Raw genomic sequence first — 23210 nt, 5'->3', positions numbered from 1 at the left:
AATACTGTTTGATGTACAAATCATTATTTCGCAGGTTTATCACTACTGTGTCCTAGATGTTAACCAACATAGGGTTTAAATCATTCCCATTCTAAGCCACTTAGGGGAGAATAATCATCCCTTCAAAACCGTTTGATGTACAAACTGAGTATATACTGTATTTCATGGACCCAGCTGACAGTAAACTTTCCAAAATGTTAAGCATTCAATTCTAAATTTCAGTATAATACCATAGCAAAGCCACGGGTATCCTGCTAGTTAGCTTATAAAAGTAAATGTACTTCTGGGAGTAGGCTGGTGGGTCCCTGGACATTGCAGTGAACACATCTCTTCTCTGAAAGGAATTAATAATAATATTTGCTTTTACGCCCCCACTAAATACATTCTTACGGTTCTCAGAGATACCGAGGTGCCGGAATTTAGTCTCGTAGGAGTTCATTTAAGTGCCAGTAAATCTACTGACATGAGGCTGGCGTATTTAAGCACCTTCAAATACCACCAGATTGAGCCAGGATCGAATCTGCCAAGTTGGGGTCAGAAGGGAAGCGCCTCAACCGTCTGAGCCACTCAGCCTGGCTGAAAGGAATTCCACGTAAGATCGGCATAATTTCTACTTCCTTATAACACTGCACTTGCAGTGTGTGGTGTACATTTTTACCCAACAAAATTATTAAAACTCAATCTTTACAAATGTACACTTGTTTATAATTTGCCAGGCTGAGTGGCTCAGACAGTTGAGGCGCTGGCCTTCTGACCCCAACTTGGCAGGTTCAATCCTGGCTCAGTCCGGTGGCATTTGAAGGTGCTCAAATACGTCAGCCTTGTGTTGGTAGATTTACTGGCACGTAAAAGAACTCCTGCGGGACAAAATTCTGGCACTTTGGCTTCTCTGAAAACCATAAAAGTAGTTAGTGAGATGTAAAGCCAATAACATTATTATTATTATTATTTATAATTTAAAACCACATGTGTATCATTGCGAGTGGTTTCTGTCATCAATGACAAAGTTCAATCAACCCTCACCATGTGTTCTTTACAGACAAAGCATGATCCTACATAACTGGGCATAACAATACTCGGAAGCCATACTATCGGTGCTCTGAGAATCCACATTGTATAAAGAAAATCCATCTTTATGATAGGAAAATGGTATTTTGGTGTGCCATTAGCACAACACGCATAATTGGTCTGATTTTACAAGGATACAGTAGTTAATGGAAACCGGTACCGAAATGCCATTCTCATTCCATTCTTCAATCAACTAACGGAAGAAAAACAATCATGGATACAATTACAGAAGTGTTTGAAGATAGGGTGATTGGTGCTGGTTTGTGGCCGTCCAGTTCCCAAGATCTAAACAGCCTGTGATTTTTATTTGTGGGATGTCCGACTCGTTGGCTGAATGGTCAGTGTACTGGCCTTTGGTTCAGAGAGTCCCGGGTTCAATTCTCGGCCGGGTCGGGGATTTTAACCTTAATTGGTTAATTCCAATGGCCCGGGGACTGGGTGTTTGTGCTGTCCCCAACATCCCTGCAACTCACACACCACACTTAACACTATCCTCCACCACAATAGCACGCAGTTACCTACACATGGCAGATGCCGCCCAGCCACACAAAATAAAAAAATAAAATTTTTTTTGGGATACCGGTAACCTGAAGGGCAAAAAGTACCAAACAAACCCACGCACAATGGAGGAAGTTGAGAAAACATTGCAGTTTTCTGTGGTTTCCCATTTTTACAGCAGACAAATGCTGGGGCTGTACCTTAATTAAGGCCATTCCTAAGCCTTTCCTATCCCAATGTCATCATAAGACCTATCTGTTCCGGTGCAGCGTAAAGCAGATTGAAAGCAAATAATGTCACTAAATGGAGAGCGGTACCAAAATGCCATTCTCACCACTTTTTTCAATCAGCTAATGGAAGAACAACAATCATATTCTTCATTTCAACAAGATTCTGCAACTCCACATACAGCAGAGGAGTCCATGGATGCAAACACACCGAGCAAGTTGGGCATGCAGTTAAGGGTGCACAGCTGTGAGCTTGCACTCAGGAGGTAGCGGATTAGAACCTCACTGTCGGCAGCCCTGAAAATGGTTTTCTGTGGTTTCCTATTTTGACATCAGCCAAATATCAACATCAATACTCGACCATCAACAATACTGCCAAAATTTTGCATCAATAAAAAAACAGGAGGGTGAATTTTCAACTCAAGTGAGGTAAGATTAGCCTCTTCTTTCCTGTGTTTTAATTGCCGGATATGTTTCAATTTTTATAAGAATATAGTTTATTACTTGATGATAATAGAATTCTTCTCCTTATTTCTGAAAGCTTGTCACATAAAAATGTGACATTTAAAATGTCGGTGCAACACCCAGTTTCAGAACCCACCATCCACCACTAAACTACACTAAATGAAATAACTTCAGGGATATGTAATTTGATTAAAAATACATCTGAATTTTACAATTTAAAAAATGATTAAAGACAAACACTGCATTAAAAATTCCTATGTATCTCGACATGAAATCACGTAATCAAAAGTTTTCCACACCGATTAATCAAAGGTTTTTTCTTTTTCCTGAAATGTCCTGCGTCTCGACTGTGGGAGCAAGTCAGTTGAGAGCTGGACTCCGTAGTCTCAGAACACGGGTGATACAAGCGGGCCACGTAACACTAGAAATCAGACGGTTCAATTTCAATAGCAGCTTACGTATATCGGCCGATATCTGAACGTAACAACTAAGCCAACAGTTTACAGATACTAGATGAACTACACCAAGAGATAACAAACACATTGAAACAAAAAGGCCTCCAGTTCAAAACTGTTTTAACAATCACCAGATCACAGTTTGTAATTTTTATCATGCTTTTTAAGAAAATAAATTTTTAACTAACATTTCATTTTGTGTGTCTGATGATTTTAATTCATTATATATGTCTTACTGAGGAGGACCCTATGCCAGGTTGAAACATGTCTATGTCAAGTTTCGTCTTAATTGGATATAAAATATTATAGTATTGACCAGGAGGATATCAACATCATTTTGTAGAATTTTGTAAGAAGTTCAATCATCAATACAGATCCAACTTGAAATTCATAGTCTGTAAAGGTATTTTATATGTTTCAAAATGCATGTCTTCTTTGGAAGTGTTTGGAGTAGTGCCTTTTCACAGTTGAAAACATGATTTTGAACTCGGCAGCATTTTCTAGAAAACCAGCTTGCAGTATTTATTTGTTTCATTGGATATTTCTTGTATAAGAACAGGTGAAAATAATAACTGAAAAATATCCTAAGCTGTTGTTTCGTCCTGTAACAGATCCAGACTAATAACACTATTTACATCATCAAAATCGTGCACAACTGGACTAAACACATTATCCTGCCCTTGCAACTTTTTTTTTCCTCTGGCTTTGCACACTTTGTTGGTCAAAATCAGCATTTTCATTATAATCAGTATCATTACTTTCATCATTAGTCTCAAAATCACTAAAATCAGATTATTCATCTCCCGATTTTAACGTGGATAAAACCCTTATAGTCCCAGATTCGGCAAGATCACGCTCCTTGCTGATGGACAACAGCTTACTGAACCCTGGTGTAGCCCCTCTGCCAGCATGTAGCTGCACATCTCACAGCCAATAAAGCAGAATGTCATATCTTTAGTAATAATCCATGGATGACTCAACAGATAATCATTACATAACTTTCTATCCACTGCAGACAGAGAGATGGCTGTATATGCCCATGGAGTTTGAATGGTTTTTGATGTCAACGTTGCAAGCATTGCATAGTTATAATCTGATGTCTGTCTCACTCGTACTGTTTCAGACTAAGCAGAGCAGCAGGCATTCTCTGCATGAGGACAGCAATGTATAAGGCCAAACTTTGTGCTTACTTCATTGATAATCTGCACTTATGATCCTAAATCTGAGTCTGTAATCTTAAGTATAAAATGCTAACTTGGTGACAAACTCACTTAGCGACAAAACAGCTCCTCTTCACACAAACATAAATGGGGGCTTTAAAACTTCTGAAAACTTCTAGATAGTAACGTTCATAAACATGTTTAGCTGTTCTTATTCTTGCAGCTTTTTCAAAAAGTTAGAAAAATATCTTGCTGAATATAAAAATAATAAAAAATCATAAATTATAGTACATTATTCATTCATCCATTAGCAACCACATTTTCTAGCACATTCAAAGTAAAATTACAGCAACCACTGATATCACATTCTTCACGTTATTTTAGAAAAGATGGTACAGACTTTCTAGTCTGAGTTAAAAGCTTGAAAACATTAAACTACTTGTGCAAGGTTTGCATCAACAGGCACAGTGCGACTCTTCTTCATGAAGTCCATGAAGCTTTCACGCCCTACATCAACTGGGCCTTCTCGCCTCAGTTGGCGGTAGTAGCTGTAGACAAGCAGCAGGAACCAAACACCCAATCCTGCAAACAGAAAACATACCAACACGTATTTTTATTATACTACTATATCTGAGAAAATCCTGAAAGCTATCAAAGGATGCTTCTTGGCTGGACAATGAGAAACTGAGATCTCAGACCATTAATGGCATGCCAAGTATGAGAATAACACTGCTGTATGTATGCCTTCCTACACCAAAGCTACTCTTGTAAAACCTCAATTATTAGGTTTAATATACTTTAATCATCTTTTATTAAATTTTAATTAAGACTAATATATGAGTTCCCCGTAAATATGTATCGTAAGTTCGTATAACCTCAAAATCTATTCAGTTGAAAGCTGTAGAAAACTTTGTAATATTTGTATAATTGACTATTGTTCTGATGCATATGGAGATTTCTGGAAGCTTACCGTGATGTTTCATTATCCGGAATATGTGTGGAAACCTTAGGAATTTTGTAGACTTCGTAACTCTGGATTCTTTACTGTAATCAAACATTCACACTCAATCTATACAGGAGTACCCCAATTGAATGGTCAGCCTGTGCAGGATCATTTCTAGAAGTTGGGAATTTCTGAACTGTTTGTCAAACGGTATATATATCGAGCTGACAGGCCGAGAGGCCAATGAGTTGGTGAATAATGAGTCTGGCCTTGTGATCATGAAGTGAACGATCAGTGCGATGATTTGGTTGATATCAGTATTTAAGTAATAATAATAATAATAACTTAAATGTTTCCACCTTTTCAATACAATATATTCACAAAATTACAAAATTATATGGTACTAGTTTCGACCCATCTAGGGGTCATCATCAGCCGTATTGGAGCAAAGATCATTTGTGGCGAAATCCTAAGACAATATTATAAAAAATAAAATTATAAAATATTATAAAAAAAATAAATAAAAAAAAAATAAAAAAAATAATATTGTCTTAGGATTTCGCCACAAATGATCTTTGCTCCAATACGGCTGATGATGACCCCTAGATGGGTCGAAACTAGTACCATATAATTTTGTAATTTTGTGAATATATTGTATTGAAAAGGTGGAAACATTTAAGTTATTATTATTATTATTACTTATATATTGTTCACTACGGACCAAAAACATGAAATTCATAACCATCAATGATATCAGTATTTGTCAGAATAAACTGTAAATTGCTTCAGTGTGTTCCTGTTAACAGTGTTGCACCGTTGTGTATAATTGTGTATCACTGTGTAGTCGTTAAGCAAACTGAGTGGGAATTGTGTGTTGTCAGGAATAGACTCGGCGACAATAAAGTGCTTTTACAATGAAGAAGTGAATGTACCTCGTGTGATATTTATTTACACAAATAAAATTGAACGATAACACCTGAGAGTGGTATGAAACTAGTTGATTTTAAAGGTAATCAAGTCACAGTACAGCCTCTGTGAATGGTAAACAGCAAAAGTTAAATAATTAAAAAAAAAAAAAAAAGTTCAAAGTTGGTGAAAGTGTATGAATAAGCAAACTTAAAGGGCAAGTTTCAAAAGACTGTAAACCTAATCAGACAACTGAATTATTTAAAATGTATCAAATTCAAGATACATAGCCGGGAACATCTTCCATGCGATTATAAACATCAACCCATTTTTGGAGCTTTGTACAAGCAGGAAATAAAAATCATCCCAACATCTACCTTGTGCATAAAGTAGGGTTCTCTGTAAGAGAGGAGAAAATGTCTACGTTTCTTGGTTAGGCTCTGATTCTGCTTACAAATCCTGGATTCCAAAGAAAATAATCTAATATCATCATGGAATAGCAAATAATTTTTTGCATTATTAATATACCAATTTTTGAAAGCATGGTTAGCAATGATCTAAATATTCTAATAGCTTGTCTTTCTTTTTCATATCTATGTAATGCAAAGAACACAGAAAGCTATTAACAGCTCTAGTGTGATCATCTAGATTCATCCTTAAATGTTCTAAACCCAAACAATTCAGCAAGTTTTGTATTTCAAAATGTAAACTAATTTAGAAAAACTTCATACTATCTTTGGAACAATAACCACAGCATATTTATTTTCCAAACTTTCACATTACATTTAAAATTGATTTTAACATACGGTACATAACTAGAAATGAAAATTGCTATGCTACCATTGTAATTTCGTGGTGGTATAGGCACAAGGGTTGCCATAGGTTAACTGAAAGTTATAGGGGAAAGGTACATAGAGAAGATAGCAAAATATATGTAGTCTTTACAGACTTACTGTCTTACTAATAAACGGCATATAACTTTTATACCAGATTTATACACTGTTCATGTGCAATTTGTTACTAATAAACTGTATATAAGCCTCCTATGTATACATCTGTTATATTTATTCACTGAATTGTTTATACAGACCAGGACTCTTATATAAGCATTGTATAGCAGAGTGTGACAAAAAAAGAAACGATGAGTAATCAGTTTATTTTAGCAGTATTTAATGTCTGCAAGAGTGTGACAAAAAAGAAACGACGAGTAATCAGTTTATTTTAGCAGTATTTAATGTCTGCAAGAATATCCATCTTGCAGAGAGATTAGTAATTGTGCTGGCTGCTGAAGCCTGTCGCACTCCTCTGGGGCGATGATTAATGACTGACAGATGAAATGATACTGGAGAATGTTGCTGGAATGAAAGATGACAGGGATAACTGGAGTACCCGGAGAAAACCTTATCCCGCCTCCACTTTGTCCAGCACAAATCTCGCATGGAGTAACCGGGATTTGAACCACGGAACCCAGCGGTGAGAGGCCGATGCGCTGCCGCCTGAGCCACGGAGGCTTTCCACAGATGTTAACTAACAGGAAAGATGAACGGTGAAGATGAAAGGCAGGTTAGAGCTACAAACTATTGGTCTGGTCAAGACCGTTGGTCTGCACCAGTTAGGTCCTGCTAGTGACAAGAGCATAGGGACAAAGAAAATGTTGGTACTGTTTAGTTCCAGGCCGTCTCTGCTTGAATTCTTCTATATAAGTGAGAATACCTATTTTGGGGTGGGCAAGTTGGTCTATTAATAGAAAAATAAAGTTGAGTGTTGTTTTTAAAAGTAGGAAAGACCACAATATGAAGATAAAGTTGGAAATCAAGAGGATAAATCACTTATGGGAAGAGGGGTTAGGGTTTGGAATAATTTATCAAGGGAGATGATCAATAAATTTCAAACTCCTTTGAAATTATTTAAGAAAAGTCTAGGTAAACAACTGATAGAGAATCTGTCACCTGGACAACTGCGCTATATGCAGATCAGTGGTGACTGACTGATTTTTAATCTCACATCTCAAATCCTCAATGACCATGAAACATTTGTCCAGTCTAGAGGTCTCAACTTCTGCCCCTCTAATAAATCTGTTCCATCCCAAATTCTCGCTGATGCTCACTCCTTTGTAAGAAAATTTGCCAGACATTTCCATTACTAAGGAAGACATTCACCACTGAATGATATCTTGCTGTCCTTTAACTTCCTTTAAAAGCCCAGCCAGGACTGAACCTTCGCCCCTACCACCTGAACATCACCTTCAAATAGTGTCTAATTTCCTCCAAACCAGTCTACCTGACCAAACATTCCTAGACACTCTCCCTACTCTGACGAATTCCTTAACGGCTTTGTAAGGAAAGTTTAAAAATCCTAGCTATAAAAGTGTTTCTTGTGGAATTAAAAATTGCACTGTTTTTCTGAGCCCAAGTTGGCAGGTTCGATCCAGGCTCAGTATGGTGGTATTTGATGGTGCTCAAATACGTCAGCCCTGTATCAGTAGACTTACTGGCACATAAAAGAACTCTGGCATTACAAAATTCTGGCACCTAGGCATCTCTGAAAACCGTAAAAATAGTTACCGTGACGTAAAAACAAATAACATTATTTATAACTTTTTCGAATACCACTATCCACTTCGATACACTCACCTAGATGCTTACTGAGGTGCACATTGACTATCTTTGATTTTAAAGCACATTTTACCTCCTGCGGGTGGGGGGCGCAGACGAAGAATACACCCACAGTATCCCCTGCCTGTCGTAAGAGGCGACTAAAAGGGACGACCAAGGGATGATTATATTAGAACCATGAAACTCCTTGTGATTAGTACCACCACATGGGGAACACCATGGGTCGCTTTTCCTTGCGTGTAGTATCACTATGTTAGGTACCAAATAGGTTTGTGATTAGTGATTAGTAGCAAACGAGAACGCGACGGCTTTTACAGTACCTGTGATTAGTAGCGCTATATGAGCGACACCATGAAATGACGGAACCCATGGTTCTGGCTTGCCTATGATTAGTACCCACTACATGAGGAACACCACACGATAGTACGAGTCCCTGTGATTAGTACACTTAGGTGACGAACACCACAGGTTTGTGTTGCCTGCCAATGGCGCCGCGATGTGTGAAATACAGAAGGTCTGTAATACATGTGCGAATTTCATTACCTGTGACTAGTGCCATAATGTGTGGAATACCACGAGTCTACGCTACTCTTGATTAGTAATACCAATATAAATGGTCCGTTATTGGACATTATAAATTTTCCAGCTAACTCATTCTTGGTTGCCAGCGTTTCACCCTCGTGTGCTAGGGTGGGCTCATCAGTTGGTACCTAGCACACCTACCAATATGCTGGCTAGTGCATACCGTGGAGGCCACTGCGTAGGCTAACTGGAGCCACCGGCAGTGCCAATGCACTACGAGACTTTGTCTCATCACTAAAAATTGATGCCTGCTTGGCCATCAGATGATATAGATGTTGATTCCCATAGGGAATCTGAAATATTTGTCCTGAATGAGTAAATTTATAATACCAATATAAATGGTCCGTTATTGGACATTATAAATTTTCCAGCTAACTCATTCTTGGTTGCCAGTGTTTCGCCCTCGTGTGCTAGGGTGGGCTCATCAGTTGGTACCTAGCACACTAGGTAAGCAACCAAGAATGAGTTAGCTGGAAAATTTATAATGTCCAATAACGGACCATTTATATTGGTATTATAAATTTACTCATTCAGGACAAATATTTCAGATCCGTCCGTCTGTCCATCCATCCATCCATCCATTCATCCATCCATCCATCCATCCATCCATCCATCCATCCATCCATCCATCCATCCATCCATCCATCCATCCATCCATCCATCCATCCATCCATCCATCCATCGTCCTCACGTTTTGAATTGTGGTCAGAGGAGGATTTCGGGTTTTCAATTTGTCATTTCATTTCGTCTCATTTCGTACCATTAGGGGCTGATGACCTAGATGTTAGGCCCCTTTAAACAACAAGCATCAATCAATCAGCATCGAAACACATTTTAATCTTCAGAACATGCGCCAATTGAATACAGGATCATTACTGAAAAGTACATTAAACCTTATTTTACTGTTCAAAGAAGATGAACTGAAGATAAATACGTTTTTCGAATAACTTTCATATATTGTAATCAACAAGAACTGAGAACTGGATTCAAGTTTATAGGACATTTTTTAAATTTTTTGGATTACCCACGCATTATCCTCTGGGATGAGGAAAATACAAACTCTATCAATCAGTCGTTTCCTACACCACGTAAACAGTATTATCTCACCTGCAACAATGATGGCATATATCACTTCGATGACTCCCATTAAGATCTCTCCAATAAGGAACATGACGATAGCGATTCCTGTATGGACGAGACACAGCACGGGAACCAACACGACGTAGACCATTAAGAAGGGATATAGGCATTTATAATTTTGCTGTAAATAGATACACAAACTTCAGTCAGTACCAAGAAATGGATGCATTCTTCACTCGATCTCAATACATATTTCATAGAGCAAGTGTAACAAAATTCAGAACTCAAAACTTCTCGAGATGATACAAACACATTTTACTAAATAATCACAGGTCAGAAATTGAATAGTGACATACTTTTGTATGTGATTGAGAAAAAATACTATTACAGCAAATTACAGTAAGTAAATTATGTCTCAGTCTGGCGAGTATAAGTGGCATCTGAGTATCAAAAGAGAACCCCTGAGTACTTTCAGCCCCCCAGTCGATGAACTTCTTGGTACTGATGTTAAAGGTCTTCATCAGTTCTATCGTCTTCTTAGGGACTGTCCCTCTCGCACCGATCTTGAGACCCCTCACTTCTATGTCGTCCAGTTCGTATTTATTCTTATAATACGGCACTGTAGGCAGGTCGATAGACTTCTTTTCTCGGTCCACTTCGTCTGGTTGGTCGGAGTGTGTTTCGAATCTTACTGTGGGGTCTAATATATATCCTTGTGCATGGGCGTTGCATTCATTTAAAACCTGCCCCTCGTGTTGTTCCCGCTCCAATGAGCGAGGGAAAACTGTTCAAATCTAGTAGCAGGTAGGGACCCTTTTCAGAGACAGCCCTACCCAGAGGGTGGTGTCCCTGCCTATGTGAGTCCCAGAGCACACTGACCTGGTGTGTACACCTGGTAAGGGTCCCAGCTCAGGGTTACGGGTGAAGACCTCAATGGAATCTATGTCAAGTGGTACGGTGGACATGGCAGAAAAGGCAGCCCTGGACTCGGGTTAAATATGAGTACAATCTAACGAGGCAAACGGATTCAGGTGGATGAGGCTCTTTGGAACGGCTGATGGCCCCTTGGTGGGGAGTAATACCACAGAAGCCCATCTAGCAGCATCAGCATTCCATGTTAAGAGCAGCTGAAAAAGGCGTCTGTTTCCCTATCTTAGGGGCAACCTGAAAAAATCCTAGGTGTAGGTATAAAATACCTTTGAGTGTGGCAAGCGTATCATACTAATAGCATATAAAATGATTGAGAGTTAATCGAGGCCTCGGAAACAGTTAGGGAGTCCCGCAAAAGCGACACGCAGAAGGAAGGAAGGAAGGAAGGAAGGAAGGAAGGTGGTGAGATAGAAAACTGTGGAGGTTCTTCATTCACAACCAGAAGAAGAAGAAGAAGCTGTTCAAAATTGTGGCATCCGGCTGCAATACAAGCTCTTTCTCCCGACCTCACCCATTTGATTCTACTGACACTTTTAGACCCTTGTGTATGAGACTTCAACTAAATCGGTGGGAAAGCTCGTCCAATGCTTGCAGATGATATTATACTGTACAGACTACCAAATAAGTTACAGGATTCTGAACAACTACAAGAAGACCTTGACAATGTTGTGAGATGGACAGCAGACAATGGTGTGATGGTACACGGGGTAAAAAGTGAGGTTGTGAGATTCACCAAGAGGAGAAGTCAGTTTTAATTACTGTGTTAATAATTTAATTTCGTGTGGCTATTTCTAGCCGAGTGCAGCCCTTGTAAGGCAGACCCTCCGATGAGGGTGGGCGGCATCTGCCATGTGTAGGTAACTGCGTGTTATTGTGGTGGAGGATAGTGTTATGTGTGGTGTGTGAATTGCAGGGATGTTGGGGACAGCACGAACACCCAGCCCCTGGGCCATTGGAATTAACCAATGAAGGTTAAAATCCACGACCCGGCCGGGAATCGAACCCGGGACCCTCTGAACCGAAGGCCAGTACGCTGAGCATTCAGCCAACGAGTCGGACAATTACTGTGTTGATGGCATGACAATAACTCATGGGGATTACTGTAAGTAGCTAGCTAGATATCTTAATTGGGGTAATCACATAAAAAAAAAAAAGATTGTACAAAGGGCACTAGGAAAGTTTTGCAATACGCAAAAACAGTTGGCTGGACAACCCTGTTAAGGTGAGGGATGAAAAGAGGGGTGATAACCGGTCTAGAAGACAGCAAGGCGCGATCTTCACACCAGTTGTTACCAAGCAGTGGGATTGAAAGCAAGTTAAGATGTCGGTGTGGTCTAGAGGTGAATATCGCGCATACAATTTTGCTCGTGGATTAATTGTTGACCAGTGCCTGGAGGAAATGACTCCTGTGCTGAGACTGTCCACATCGGACAACAATTTTCCGCTGGTACAAAGAGTTCCAGAGGGGAAATTTTGGGGTTGAAGACGATCCTCGTTCTGGGCGACTGAATCAGTGACTGAGGAAAACATTGAAGGTGTGACAAAAATATTGCAGCAAGAGAGGCGGTTTACATATCGGCAGGTAGAGGAGACCCTCCACATCCCTGCACCAGCATTCAATTCTACACCACCATCTCCATGTTAAAAAGGTTTGTTACCTTTGGGTGCCCCATTCACTTTCAGAGGAACAAAGGGCACATCAAGTGAAATGGTGCCGAAAAATGCTAAAACAGTTTGAAAATGGGACTTTGCATAACGTCACTAGCATTGTTACAGCTGACGAAACTTGGCTTTATTATTACGATGTCCCAACATAATCACAGAACAAGATGTGGCTGTTTGAAGATGAGGGAACTCTTGTGACAGTGCGAAAGTCAAGGTCAGTGAAGAAAAGGACGATTGCAGTATTCTTCACTAAACGGGGCATCTTGACTCGGGTTGTGCTAGAAACAAAAAGGACAGTTACTGCGAAGTGGTACAGTGAGACTTGTCTGCCTCAGGTCATCCAGGCTCTTAAGCAGCTCCGTCCAAGGTCACGGCTCAACAGTTGGCTCTTGCATCACGACAATGCTCCAGCACATTGTGCTAATCTAACAATCAATTTTCGTGCCAGATCAGGATTGACTGTGCTTGATCACCCTCCATACAGTCCTGATCTTGCCCCATGTGAATTCGCACTCTTCCCAGAAGTGAAAATGAAGCTGAAACGGCAGCGTTTTGCATCTGACGAGGAGCTTCTGGCAGCATGGGATCAAGAGCGTGAAAATGTAACCGAAGAAAAGTGGCAGAGTTTGTTCAGGGACTGGTTTTGACGTATGGAGAAGTGTATTGAGTGTGGTAGAAATTATTTTGGAAAAGTCTAAAGCATTCACTCACATTGCAAAACTTTCCTAGTCCCCTTTGTATATAAGCGTTACAGATCTCTTCATATGATTATGAGGGTATTTAGGGGTTGCAGTAAGGATCTAATTGAGAAGCATATACTGTAAGTCACTGGTAAGACCACAATTACTGTATAGTAGTCCGACTCATTGGCTGAACGGTCAGCGTACTGGACTTCGGTTCAGCGGGTCCCGGGTTCGATTCCCGGCCGGGTCGGGGATTTTCACCTTAATTGGTTAATTCCAATGGCACGGGGGCTGGGTGTATGTGTTGTCTTCATCATCATTTCATCCTCATCTCGACGCGCAGGTCACCTACGGGTGTCAAATAGAAAGACCTGCACCTGGCGAGCCGAACCCGTCCTGGGATATCCCGGCACTAAAAGCCATACGACATTTCATTTCATTACTGTATAGTATACTTCCAGTGTCTGCTCACCAGTATTACTTCACTCGAGATCTGGAAAAAATTAAATAAATAAAAAAAAGTGGCACAATTTGTTCTGGGAAGAGTTGGCAATAAGGAGACAAGCTGCTCGACTATGCAGTTATGTTCCAAGGTATCAGTGGAGAAATGACATGTTTTATTGCTCAAAGTCTGGCAGTCATTTGAATTATTGCTGATGTTTTTATGAAAATATATACAATAAAATCATTAATTTCAGTAATAAATCATATGTGTTCTACATTTCCCTCATTATTTTATAATGAAAGAATCCCTCCCGGGTAATTTTAGTGGGGGGGAACCTTTGAGATGAAATCATTGGTTGGGGGGGGGGGATTTACCCCCCCCCCGCGATTTCGCACCCTGAGGCCAAAGATACAGACCACTGGGGTCCCTGCAGAAAGTTGGGTACATCTGGGGTCACACATTTTTATGATCATTAAACACCTGCCATAAATAAAAATGAATATCCACAGCCTATCTGAAGTCATTCGACAGGGTCAAGAAATGGGATGAATGAAGCCTCATCTAGCAGCAAGGATAGAAATTGTGCCAGCTGCCGAAGCCTGCCGCACTCCTCTAGGACAATGTTTAACCCTTACCCCTCATCTGTCAGGAGAGCCCCGGCATTATGATATTCCCCTTTCGGTCGCGTCAGGTGAGGCCTGACATGGCATTGTATCGCCCACTGCTCGTCTTCTGTCTCTTAGTCAACAAAATACAAGATGCTATACTGTACTGCCATCTTTTGGTTCAGCGTGGAACTTTGTAAAATCCAGATACTATTTCATAGTGAGTCAAAAATCTATTATTTAGATAGTAGTGTAGCCGTTAGCTGTGTCCAGTCCACTCACGCACACGAAGGCTCGGGCGAACAAACATGGTCGACATGTACTCTCTTATATAAGTAATAATAATAACAACGTAAACGTTTCCACCTTTTCAATACTAAAATATATTCACAAAATTTATTCTTTAAAATAACATTTTCTTAGGATTTCGCCAAAAGTGATCTTTGCTCCAATACGGCTGATGATGACCCCTAGATGGGTTGAAACTAGTACCGTGTAATTTATAATTTTGTGAATATATTTTAGTATTGAAAAGGCGGAAACGTTTACGTTGTTATTATTATTACTTATATATTATTCTCAGTTCAATACGGACCAAAAACATGAAATTCATAACCATTAATGTACTCTCTTAAGCATACAGAGTGCACTGTTCAATGTTGTATATGTGAGGTAATTGTGCAAAACCCCAGTATTTTCGCACCTCTACTCCTTCCTTGTACCCTAATGAATATATTTGATAGCATTTGACGGCGCCTACAAGTGAACTGGCCAGTGGAGCTGGTGCGGAAAATCAGTTATGTGCTGTAACCCATCCCCCCCTCCAAAAAATAAAAATATTTAGAAATATACCGGTATGTGGTTTTCAAGAGGTTCTCCACTGAGTTTTCCACACTGAACATACACGCAAACAACCCCAACACATATACACATTCCTCATTAAAAATACTATAAAACTATATAATTAAACACAGAATAACACCTGCAAAGGCAACATATTCGTGAACTCAAACGCTTGGCGTGAACGCGCAAAAACAGAACTTCTCAATGTATTGAAATAAAACCAGAAATGTTGTAATGCAAAACTGAATGTTATGTTTTTATAGTGCCATTTATAAACTAGGCATTTTTTAATTAAAGAAAATCACAATATCATATCCTTATTTTGACAACATTAAAAAAAATTTTTTTTTAGTTCATCGATTTACAAATGTGGCTATGGAATAGGCAAGTTGGTAGTATTCTATCCTCTTTGGTATTAAAAGACCTGGTGGGAACAGCTCTACAGTATTTTGTTTTCCTGTTTGCTTTGAGCAATCCGCTCTTATATACTACCACCGAGTCAAGATGGTGCAACCTGCCACGTTCTCATTTCGGTCGTAATGCATGTGTAACTAGTGCTGTCTCTCTGTGGTCGAATGAAGAATCGCTGTCTTGGTGGTCTTGGCTGTTGTTTCCACAGCCTATCGGAAAAGTTGGGCACATGTGCGCAAAAGGCAGAGTTCCTGGTTTCTGGCAAAAAGCTTAGAAATTCTCGCTGAGCTCTGATCGCACAGCCACCCGCACGAGTAGTTACCTGGTTGTGAAGGGAGTTGAATACTTTCCTATTCTTTGGCTGACATCTTTTTCAATGCAATGTATTTGATTATACATAATATTTTTAAAGTAATGTATTTTTCAAATAGGCAATGTGATGCAGCACTTCAACATATAAGATACGGCCGCCGCTGGAACTGGCGGTGGACGGCTTCTGTACCGTAACCAGCTCTTCGCCAGCGTCAAGTGAAATCTGATGGCCAGATATGGAATGTAGATATTTCTGCAGGATGCACTGTGAGGAGTTAACATTTCAATTTTAGCGGACTGTTTCCGTGACATCAAATAAGGTGTTTATGAGATAACATAGAAGGTTTCAGGCTACAAACCACTGCAAGGTATGAAACCACAGACTGAATCAGAGTATTTCAATTGTTTTTTACCGATAATTTGTTCAGTGAAATTACTAACAAAACCAATCGGTATGTGATAATGACAGTAGTAATAATAATAATAATAATAATAATAATAATAATAATAATAATAATAATGAGGATGCAGGATTTGAGACTTCTGAAACAACACAATCTCGTCTCAAAAAAAAAAAAAATTCACCACAACAGGATGTAAATGGATCAGAGAAGTAAAAGAGGCCCAGGCGAGTTGGCCGTGCAGTTAGGGGCGCGCATCCGAGAGATAGTGGGTTCGAATCCCACTGTCGGCAGTACCGGTACCTTAATTAAGGCCATGACGCTTCCTTCCCATTTCTAGGCCGTTCCTGTCCCATCGTCGCCATAAGACCTATCTGTGTCAGTGCGACGTAAAGCAAATAGCAAAAAAAAATTTTAAAAAATAAGAGAGGATCTAAAGGAAATAGGCCTTACAACAGAAGACACCACAAATAAGACAAAATTGAAACAAAACTCAAGACTATCGTCGCCATAAGACCTATCTGTGTCGGTGCGACGTAAAGCAACTAGCAAAATAAAAAACTCAAGAATACAAACCTCCGCGGGTACTCGGAATGAGGAGATAAAGGCTAATTTAGGAATGAACTCGATGGATGAAGCTGTACGCATAAACCGGCTTCGGTGGTGGGGTCATGTGAGGCGAATGGAGGAGGATAGGTTACCTAGGAGAATAATGGACTCTGTTATGGAGGGTAAGAGAAGTAGAGGGAGACCAAGACGATGATGGTTAGACTCTGTTTCTAACGATTTAAAGATAAGAGGTATAGAACTAAATGAGGCCACAACACTAGTTGCAAATCGAGGATTGTGGCAACGTTTAGTAAATTCTCAGAGGCTTGCAGACTGAACGCTGAAAGGCATAACAGTCTATAATGATAAAGTATGTATGTACAAACCTCCGCTTTGCCTTTAAACGAAACAAACAAACAACATGCATATTTTCAACCTAGGAAAGGGCACGAAGATCGGAGCGTCTAACGAAGTACTAGTAGGACCGCAAAGCCCGAACAATCCCTTCAAAGAGACCTGAACAATGGACTGACTAAAGTGATCCTATGCGGTCATAAAATAAGAAGAAGAAGAAGAAGAAGAAGAAGAATGTAAAATAATATGTCTTAAATTGTACATATTGCTTTTAATTGCTTCAGTATATCTTGCTGTAAATGTTTATAGGCCTAAATACATCATTTAAGAGCAAGTGTTATCTCCAAAATCATGAATGATGAATACAGGTCATATAAGATAGAAATTCACATTTAAAATATGAGTAGTAGAGGCAACACACACAATTTTAATTCGAGGGGTACGAGTTAATGACTGACAGATGAAATAAAACTTATTGCATATTGTTGCTAGAATCAAAGATGACCAGTGAAAACCGGAGTACCCTCTCCCGCCTCTGCTTTCTCTAGCACAAATCTCACATGGAGGACCTGGATTTGAACCACGAAACCCAGCGGTGAGAGGCAAGCGCACTGCTGCCTGGGCCATACATAGAAATGCCACCCCAAAACAATTACATAAAAGCAAGCAACTGCATACAACATTTATTTATTTATTTATTTATTTATTTATTTATTTATTTATTTATTTATTTATTTATTTATTTATTTATATAGTGCACGTGCTGTCTTGCCAACTGTTGAATAATGAATGACCCAAAAATCTAAAATTAAAGTATTTCCTATAAATGAGAGGGAAATTAATCTGGACTGCTGGTCCCAGTAGAACCTTTTTTATGTCAGGAGCATGGGTCCCTAGGGACCGCTATTAATATTGTCAGAAAAATATTTTTTTCATTCAATTTATATGTATTTTTATTTTAGCCCACAGTTTTCTACATCTGAGAAGAGATTCATACAAAATAATACGGTCCAATGGGAAGGTTTTAATAAAATTCATTGGGTGCTCAATGTGACAAGGGTGATTAATTATGTACTGAGTGGTATGCATGGGCGCCCATGCCCGGGGACAAGGTGAGGACGTGCCCCCCCCCCCCGCTCCCCTAGCTTTCAGGGAAAGGAAAAGTTCTAATTATAGTCAGGTGTTTTTCTTTCAAGAAAATGATTTAAAAATCGGTATTACGTAGAAGTGGTATGGGATACCGCGTGTGGTATTCTACCGTGGAATACAAGCCGTCATTCATCTTCCAAAATATTAAAAATACTACATACCCCCAAGTCTAGCCTCCCCCTACAAAGTATCCTATGGGCACCCATGGTGGTATGTTTATTGCAAAACATAAAACATAAAAAAATAATTCAATTCCATCCAGAGTGCTACAACAGTTTTAAAATATTTGTTAAATTAAGAGAAACAGCACTTAAATAACCTCATGCATCCACTGAATGTGAACAATTTAAATCCACCTGCTCTGAAAGGTTGAATTTACAAAAAACAGCCTTTGCATATCTACGAGAATTTACTCACATGCCTTGCTCCACAGAAGAGCACAATGACGACGACACCCTCAATGGCGTAAAGAACAATCAGACCGAGCAGGAACCAGGACACGTACTCCAGCTCCTCTGCCTCACCTACAACAGCACATCAAGTGTAAACATTCCAGAAACTCAGTTAGTTTCACAGAAATACAGGGAGCAAGAATAAATATTTTAATAATTCAGTTATTATTATTATTATTATTATTATTATTATTATTATTATTATTATTATTATTATTATTATTATTATTATTATTATTTACTGTACATGCCCTCTGCATGCTCCACTACATAAGTATTACTACATGTACTTACAATACATTTCCTTACAAATGCACAAACATAAATTACATTTGAATAATTAAATTTCTAGATGACTGTTAATCTTACCAATATCAATCAATATCAGTCTTCCTTTTACCTGACAGCTCAAAAGTCCAGAGCATTAACAAATTTGGAAAATTCCTTTTAAATACTTTTTTAATAGCACAGATTTCTGTATTGGCCAATTATCATCTCTATTAACACTATTCATCAAGAACTGCCTAATATTTTTCACTTCACTGCACATGAAAATTATATGTCTGAGGGCTACTGTTACAGGAGTTTCATATAATTTTAAGTCTGTATAAGTACGAAGCAATATTTCCATGTCCACTCAGTATTGTAGTCATATTTGGAGTTGAGTTGATTTTGGATTTTAATCTGCCTGCAACTGTTGGAAAGAATTCCTTTGTAAGTGTGCCTTTTGAAGTTTGTTCCTATTTTTGCTGCCGTTCATGAATTGATTCTTCTCTGAGATTTTTCTTTAATGTAGAGATGGGTAGTCTATCGAAACAGGTTTCACTTAATTTTGCAGCCTCCTTTGCAATTTCATCAGCCAGTTCATTGCCTTCAACACCTACATGTGCCTTAACCCATTCTAATTATATTCTCCAATTATTTCTTTTTAGAATAGCTGTAGTCTTTCTTATATTCTCAATGAGTTGGTTATGATTTCTGAAGTCCGCAATGGAGTCAATTCCTATCTTACTATCTGTGTAAATAATTGCTTTCTTATCTTTGCCATTCTCTGTCCTAGTAGTTACTAAGAATTCCAGGGATTTTAATGTGGCTAATTGCTCCGCCTGATTATTCGAACAGTTGTGTTGCAGTTTAAATTTCAATTGGTCTATTAATTCATGAGATCTGTATATAGCTATGCCAGCTCCCACTCCTTCACTTTTGCTTCCATCTGTGTAAATTTTCCATGGGATATATTAATTTAATGCTATTCTTTGGTCTTCGGTACCAGGAAACTTGGCTGGGTGAGTCATCTCATAGGTTTTTCTGGGTGATCAATGACATAATTCATAGGTATTTTTCCTGATTTGATATTGTATAAAGTAACAACCTCTCTTGCCTTGATATCTATTGGAGTAATTCCTGTGATGATGCACAGTGCCTCATGAGATACAGCGCAGCGTGATCTTGCTATTCTCAATAGAATAAGTCTTTGCACTCTCACGTATTTAATCAGATTGCATTTCTTTTCCAGGGATTCTATCCAGATCAGTGCAGCATACATCAGCATTGGTAATATTGCTCCTTTATATATTATTTCCAAAGCCTGGTGTTTTAGACCCCATCCTATTCTTGCCAATTTTGATAATGCGTTTATTAATTTAATACATTTTTCACTGACTGTACTGATGTGGTCATTGAACTTGAAGCAAGAGTCTATAGATATTCCATCTTGTCTACTTGTTCAAGATGTTTCCAATTCATAAAGATGTCAATTGTCTTCTTTGCTTTTCTTCTTCTTGATATTAACGTAACTTTCGACTTACTTTCATTGAAACGGATTTTGTTGTCTGCTGAACACTTAGTAACTTTTCGTAATTCCATATTCACAATATTTTCTGCTTCAATTTCGGTTTCAGCCCTGACTGCAATTATAAAGTCATCAGCAAATGCTGTAGCTTTGCTGTTTTTCCCGTATTCCAAACTGAGCAGTGCATTATACTGTACATTCCAGTAACTCGGTCCACAACATGAACCGTGAGAACATCCTTTATTAACTACTGTTTCGACTTGGATACCATTGGAATTCACGAACGCCGTTCTATCCTTGAAGTAGCTCTTAGTAAGGTAGTACAAATTTCTCGGGCATTCAAAATTTTTAGGGCCTTTAGGACACATGGCCACCATGCAGAGTCAAAAGCTCCTTTTACATCAAGACTAACAATAACAGCAATTTAACCATTGTTGAACACCTCAGTTATAAATTCCTTAAGGTAAGATCAGAGGCCAAATTTTCAAAATATTGAAAAAAATAATTTTTGCATTATATAATTATTTGGACTTTTCTGAATATTTTGGTGTACTATCTATCATAAAAATCTAATTATAAATATTTTATACAGATTTTTTAAAATTATGTGACATGGTTGCAAATATGGCCTCTGGGCATCACACTGGAAAACTGTTAATCTACAGAATATTATTTGATCTAGAAGGCTGTGGTTTGGATTATTTCTTTGTGGATTGTTCTGCTATTTATTCCTTGGAGTTCTAGTGATTGTCCTTTGTTTATCTTCAGTCTGGGAGCATGACTCCGTCAACTGAAAAGCAAACCGCGCGGCACGAAATTATCTGATGGCAAAAGCATAAAAAATGCTGGTAGGCTTACCGATATGGTCATAGATGAATTCCAGGAGTACTATGGAAAAGCTATCAGAGAAAATACCCATGATTTGGAATCAATGAAAGAGCTGTGTGGGCAACCTACTTCCATAGATTGTCTACAAATACACTGACTGACAGAGCAAATGCAACACCAAGGAGGAGTGGTTCGAAAGGGATGAAAGATGGGGAAAAAACAGAGACGGCATGGACGAATAATTGATGTTTATTTCAAACCGATATGCAGGTTACACAATGCGCACGGCATCGACTCAGTAGGATGTAGGACCACCGCGAGCGGCGATGCACGCAGAAACACGTCGAGGTACAGAGTCAATAAGAGTGCGGATGGTGTCCTGAGGGATGGTTCTCCATTCTCTGTCAACCATTTGCCACAGTTGGTCGTCCGTACGAGGCTGGGGCAGAGTTTGCAAACGGCGTCCAATGAGATCCCACACGTGTTCGATTGGTGAGAGATCCGGAGAGTACGCTGGCCACGGAAGCATCTGTACACCTCGTAGAGCCTGTTGGGAGATGCGAGCTGTGTGGGCGGGCATTATCCTGCTGAAACAGAGCATTGGGCAGCCCCTGAAGGTACAGAAGTGCCACCGGCCGCAGCACATGCTGCACGTAGCGGTGGGCATTTAACGTGCCTTGAATACGCACTAGAGGTGACGTGGAATCATACGCAATAGCGCCCCAAACCATGATGCCGCGTTGTCTAGCGGTAGGGCGCTCCACAGTTACTGCCGGATTTGACCTTTCTCCACACCGACGCCACACTCGTCTGCGGTGACTATCACTGACAGAACAGAAGCGTGACTCATCGGAGAACACGACGTTCCGCCATTCCCTCATCCAAGTCGCTCTAGCCCGGCACCATGCCAGGCGTGCACGTCTATGCTGTGGAGTCAATGGTAGTCTTCTGAGCGGCCGCCGGGAGTGCAGGCCTCCTTCAACCAATCGACGGGAAATTGTTCTGGTCGATATTGGAACAGCCAGGGTGTCTTGCACATGCTGAAGAATGGCGGTTGACGTGGCGTGCGGGGCTGCCACCACTTGGCGGCGGATGCGCCGATCCTCGCGTGCTGACGTCACTCGGGCTGCGCCTGGACCCCTCGCATGTGCCACATTTCCCTGCGCCAACCATCTTCGCCACAGGCGCTGCACCGTGGACACATCCCTATGGGTATCGGCTGCGATTTGACGAAGCGACCAACCTGCCCTTCTCAGCCCGATCACCATACCCCTCGTAAAGTCGTCTGTCTGCCGGAAATGCCTCCGTTGACGGCGGCCTGGCATTCTTAGCTATACATGTGTCCTGTGGCACACGACAACACGTTCTACAATGACTGTCGGCTGAGAAATCACGGTACGAAGTGGGCCATTCGCCAACGCCATGTCCCATTTATCGTTCGCTACGTGCGCAGCACAGCGGCGCATTTCACATCATGAGCATACCTCAGTGACGTCAGTCTACCCTGCAATTGGCATAAAGTTCTGACCACTCCTTCTTGGTGTTGCATTTGCTCTGTCAGTCAGTGTAAGAACCCAGTTCACCACCTGTGCCCACCTGCACCAAACACATGGTGTAAGTACATAAAAGCACAGGCAGCTGGCACACTGAATGAGTTCCAGCATAAAAACTCCATTCCTGAGGCAGTAATGGCGGCAGTGAAACCAGTTTTCAGAGATTTAGCACACCCTAACTTACTAAAAAAGTGTCTTCACGGGCGGACACAGAATGTCAACGAGGCATTCAACAATAT

The 23210-nt window shown here is 39.9% G+C and overlaps 1 protein-coding gene across 2 annotated transcripts in view; it reads right to left on the bottom strand.

Annotated features, from left to right (window-relative positions):
* Positions 1 to 2454: 2454 nt before the first annotated feature.
* Positions 2455 to 23210, bottom strand: part of LOC136883227 (uncharacterized) — a 56801-nt gene continuing 36045 nt past the window's right edge. For both annotated transcript variants that reach the window (XM_067155426.2, XM_067155427.2), the window contains exons 4-6: positions 18764 to 18870; positions 10027 to 10180; positions 2455 to 4455 (exon numbers count right to left, since the gene is read on the bottom strand). In XM_067155426.2, coding sequence (XP_067011527.1) covers positions 4304 to 4455; positions 10027 to 10180; positions 18764 to 18870 — 413 coding nt within the window. In that variant the 3' untranslated portion in view covers positions 2455 to 4303. The remainder of the gene's footprint in view (positions 4456 to 10026; positions 10181 to 18763; positions 18871 to 23210) is intronic.

This window comes from Anabrus simplex, chromosome 11, assembly GCF_040414725.1.
Source record: "Anabrus simplex isolate iqAnaSimp1 chromosome 11, ASM4041472v1, whole genome shotgun sequence".
NCBI lineage: Eukaryota > Metazoa > Arthropoda > Insecta > Orthoptera > Tettigoniidae > Anabrus > Anabrus simplex.
The sequence above is the reverse complement of the archived record's forward strand: the minus strand, read 5'-3'. Positions and strand labels throughout refer to the sequence as shown.